At 34.5% G+C, this 5,378-nt stretch overlaps 1 protein-coding gene across 2 annotated transcripts; it reads right to left on the reverse strand.

Annotated features, from left to right (window-relative positions):
- LOC110264436 lies at positions 1,031 to 3,248 on the reverse strand. Of its 2 annotated transcripts, none has more exons than XM_021106616.1 (2): positions 1,362 to 3,248; positions 1,031 to 1,262 (listed from the first exon to the last, which is right to left on the reverse strand). In XM_021106616.1, the coding sequence occupies exons 1-2, from the start codon at positions 1,725 to 1,727 to the stop codon at positions 1,155 to 1,157; spliced, it is 474 nt and encodes a 157-aa protein (XP_020962275.1). In that variant the 5' UTR covers positions 1,728 to 3,248; the 3' UTR covers positions 1,031 to 1,154. Both variants share the same exon structure in this region; 1 of them encodes a protein (XP_020962275.1).

Consider the following 5,378-nt stretch of genomic DNA (forward strand, 5'->3'; position numbering starts at 1 on the left):
CTACATATGTGAGTTGAATTTATACTGCAACTTTCGTAACCACCTTTTTTTTTTCAGTATTCTAAATTTGAATTTTAAAATTGGACATATTAAAATTTAAAATTTAAAGTATAAATTTTAACAGTTAGAGTAACGTCCAGGTATTTTAAAAAATTGAATGCTCATTAATGTGATAGCAAGTTTCTGTATTTGATATTGAATTAAATGTTTTCTGAATTAAATGTAATAAAATCTCGGGATATCTCAATTAATTTCACTCGATTTGTTTCCTGTAATTGTTCCTTTATAAAATCTATAACGGTCAGCCAGTTGTAAATCGTCTGATGCCGAAGATGATGCCACTATATCAGATAAGCATGAATCGGGGTTGTCTCGGGCATCACAATCTTCACGACTTGACAGCATTAAAGGAAAGTGCATTGTCAACCCTCAACTTAGAACCAAGGCTAAGTCTACAGCTTTCCTTGCCAGCAATTACTGCAGGACATTGCCGACTAAGGTAATGGAAAATGATTATGCTCACCTATATTCATCATGTGTTCTTTGCCATTCCAAATTGAAAATGATTAGTTAAAGATTCACACATGATTTTTTTTATTCCAGGTTCAGACACATGTCTCAACAAATACATAACCACACTATCATGCCATAGAAAGGATGCCTTTCATGCATCAAGCTTATATTCCCCCGAAATCTTGGTCTAACTGTTACTGCAACCATACATTAAATATAAGCTATCTACTTTCATGCACATATTCCTCAATAAAATTCATACAAAAGCTAAGAAGAACAGAGAGTAATGTCAGTATACAAAAGCGCAAGCAACAACCTTTCTGAAGGGTCCTCAAACCGTATTGAACCTTCTTCACAATTAACCCAACTACACTTCTTTTACAATCTTTCATGCTTTAACTAATCATAATAAGACTCTTTTTGCTGAGTTCTGTATCTTACAATTACAGGATCACAAAATCGTCTCTTGTAAGCCGTAACTCAAAATGTACTCATTATTGTAAATATACCAATCTTGTCTCAAATCTCACTTTTTTCATAGCAATTAAGCAAATAACACCAAGTTCATCATAAAAATTCATACACAAAGTTCAATTACTCAAGTTTTATTCAAATATCACATAATAATAATTTATATAATACTACATCGAGAACTCTTCACTAAGTTCCATGTCGGCACTTGCATCAGAATCTCCTGCCCAAAACTCTTGTTCTTCATAATCTTCTTCAAGATCAGATGCCCAAAATTCCTGCAATATCAAATAAAATATTGATCAATTTTCACTCTTATTAATGAAAATTATATAATTAATATGTTGTGGTACGCAAATCATTAAAGTAAGTATTACCATTTCTGCATCTGCATCCAAACCTTCCTCAACATGGTTCCTATTTATACCATAAGAAGTTGCATTGGTCTGCTGCTGAATGTCCTTTGCCAATGGACAAGATTTTTTATTGTGCCCTTCCATGCGACAAATACTACATCGTTGTGGTTTTCGTTTTACCTTCTCATCAGGACGACACTTAGACCTACAATTTTGTGGATTCTTAGGAAAAATACCATCTGAATAATCAGCTTCAGCACCAACTTGCTTTTCTTGTTCATCTTCAATCTTGAAATCTTCGATTAGGCTCATAACAGTATCTCGAACAAGGTAGAATCTCTCCTGCCTTCGACTAGCGACATAGGACAACTGCCGACACCAATCCATCAAGCAACCATATTGACTCAATATTATAGACTCCCAAGTAACGCCACTTGAATCGAAAGTGCTTGTCTTGGCATTCTTCGACCATCTTGTCAACACAAGAGACTTTGGCAGCTCAAGGATGTTAAGAAACACCAGCACTCAAACTATATGCTCACACGGAATTCCAAAAGAATCCATCCTTAAGCATGAACAATTAAATTTCGTCCTTTCATTATCTACAGACACCTCCCATGAACTATTTAGACTTCCATATTTAGATATTGTATAAAGTACAAATGAATCAAATGCCACATCTTGCACAACCTTCATTCTTGCAGCCCTAACAAGCATGCCTCGAAATATAAAAAATATCTCTCGTGTATAGAAATTTGATGTAGACCTTTCCAGAGGTTCTAATGCTGTTTTAAGTACTGGAAGACCAGATATGGAAACATAGTCAGCTTCAACCTCCTTATATCTTAGGTAGGTAAGACACCGCTTAAAATGCTTTATGAAATCAATCAAATTGTATTGAGATTTAATATATTTTGCAATAATAGAGTGCAAACCTTCGCATCGAGAAGTTGTCCTAAATCCTGCAAAAAACTTGCCTCAAATATGTGCAGTGGCCCACATATGCCTTTTCTCGTACATGTCAATAATCCAATTCTTTTCAGCTACACCAAACTCCTCAACCATTCCAAACCACTTCTGCTCAAACACACTAATTTCATAATCTCCTAGCATGCACTTCTTAAACATAGATGTAAATTTTGGGTTTCCAACATTACTTGTGGCGTTCCGAATGAGGTGCCAAGCACATAATCTATGATGGGCATTTAGGAATACCGTCTCAATTGCAAATCTCATTGATGGAGCACCATCTGTAATCACAGATACAGGTGCTTTTCCCTTCATGGCTGCCAATAATTGCTGTAATAACCACACGTAGACCTCCTTACTCTCATCGGTAACTAGAGCACTTCCAAATACCACTATTTGGTTGTGATGATTCACACCGGAAAATACTACTACCGGACACAAGTACTTGTTCTTCTTGTATGTCGCATCAAAGGCAAGCACATCTCCAAATACTTCATAATCTAATTGGCTTCTTCCATCACACCAAAATAAAGCTCGCAATACCCCTTTAGCATCAACTATGTGCTCATAATAGAGGTTTGTATCTTCAGATTTCTGGTTTTTGAGGTATCGCAATGCCGCTCTAGCATCACCCAGGACATGACGCCTTCGCCTAGCAATCTCATTATACATATCCCTTAAGGTATAATTAACATTTTCATAACCACCTGCTTGATTAGCTAACATAGCATATATATGGGGTGTGCTAATGCCTGCATCCTTCATGTTGTTCATTTGACTAGCATCAGCTTCTGCCATTTTTCTATGTGTAGGAAGGAAACCAACTAACCTAGGATCAAGGCAATCATGATTGTGCGATTCAACAAACAAAGCCACATGCCATCTTCCAGTGTAAGCCACAAAACGAACTACAAACCTAGCCAGGCAACCACAACGAGTCTCAGATTTCGGTTTTCTTTTTCTGTTTTTTATATTATAATATTTCTCTGGTCTAAATCCCTCACGAGAACACACAAACAATTGCTTCACATATTCTCCTTTGCTATTTTTCCAAGTCTTACTTTTTCTAGCACCGAAACCAACAGATTTTGCATAATGGTTATAGAAATCAAATGCTATCTAAAAATTAGGAAAATAAAAACATTCCATCTCATGAGCACCTATGTTTAGAAAATCAACCATGGCAATATTTTCAATATCTTCTATTCGATATAATTCATCCACCTCATGTAAAAAATCATTCCCATCAAATATTGCTTGAAATTCTTGCTCCCCTAAATCCTCAGAATTCACAGCTTCCTGCTCAATTTTATCTTGATACATTTCTTGAAATTCTTCTGTATCAACTTACTCTTCCATCATCTCATCAAAGAATACTCTCTCTTCCAGTTTATCATCCACTTCAAGATCCTGCTCAGCAATTTTATTTGTAATAAAAAAAGCATAAAACAAATAGTATTCTAATAAAACAAAGTGCAGAGACCACTAACATGAAAATAATAGCACTGTTCTGGTTCTATATTTTTTAAAATTTTAAAATAAAAAATAGAAGAAAGCATTAAAACTGTAGAAGACAATTTCCCTTATGCTATCAAACACCAATATCGATTAAAAAACAAAAGAAAGAAGAAACATTAATGTCCAAGCAAGAAATATCAATAACTATGTGCAAGAAACAGATTTAAATCTACGAAAAATGAACAGAGATTCATTAATGTGGAAGGAAGAAGAAACTATGTGATAAAATACAATATTCATGCATTAGAGAGAACTTACCGGTAGTCGCACTTCTCTTGTGCCACCATCTGAACTGCCATTGCTGCCTCTATTAAAATCTGCGTGCTCTATATGAACCCTAAGAGGTTTCAGGTTTCTGTTGTTTTGTTATTTAGAAGACTAATTATTTTATTTAATATTTAAATTAGTCATTAATATATTTTTGAATAACACAATAAAAAAGTAGGGACATTATCAATATTAAGTTATTCTTGTAATAAAGAAGAGATATGGTACTAATGTTGCAATAATAGACTATGGGTGTTTTTGCAAAAAAAAAAAACAAAATCAATTGTGTTAGACAAACATTATGAGGGACCTACGTAAATGCCACCCGACCTAAGTACTCATCTTATGAGAAACTGAATCGGATTTTGCACTTAACTTTTTCAATTAATTGATTGATCAAGGCATTGGCCGTTGGTTAATTGAGAAGAAACCGAGGAGTCGAGACATCAAAAATCGGTTACTTAAGATTCGCTGTGAACAAAGACTTGCAACTTTTAGAATTAGGTTAACAAAGTTGATTCTCCTTATAACATGAGCATCTCCAAAACCCTAGACATTCACTGCCATTGATTTCTTCCAATTCAACAATCATTATCTCAAAGCATTCAGCATTAAATTTTTCAAGCATTCTAGGGTTTTCAACAATCACCAACACAGGTTGTATTGATCTAATTAGTAGTTTAATTTGATATTTGCGTGCTCAATCTTTTAATCCTAGTTGGAACAATATCCACTCACCGTGGTATTATTTGAACGATCCGTTGCACTTGTCTGTATCTGTGAGCTTCACTTTTTGCTTATCAGGTGTTAGACACCATACACAATGGACCAGACTTCGAGTGGCAGAAGAAAATAGATAATATGTTGTAAGTGAAATAGAAGTGATGCTGATTATATCTTAGGTGTTACTTGCTACTTTTACGGTATATTTTTTTTATTTTCTTCCCTTCTTTTCTTTTTGGCTTGTCATAGGGAATCTTTCTCTAGGAGTTGGATGTGACTATAGATGAGAGTGTAGTATTCACAGAGGAGGTTTTTGAGTGTTGCTATGAAACATTGATCCTAAAACAGGCAAATGGGTAAGTGGACTCGAGAGGAAAAAAAAGTAAAAAAAAAAAGAAATAGAAGCAAAATTTTAATATATTGACATGGCTTTCTATTGTTTGTGTTGGATATGTGGGATTATGGAATATATGTTATAAAATGGATGAAAATGTGAAACTGTGGAATATATGTTATAAAATAGATGGAAATGAGGATCTAAAATGCATGGCAGATGAGGAA

The sequence above is a fragment of the Arachis ipaensis genome, chromosome B07 (genome assembly GCF_000816755.2).
Source record: "Arachis ipaensis cultivar K30076 chromosome B07, Araip1.1, whole genome shotgun sequence".
Lineage (NCBI taxonomy): Eukaryota > Viridiplantae > Streptophyta > Magnoliopsida > Fabales > Fabaceae > Arachis > Arachis ipaensis.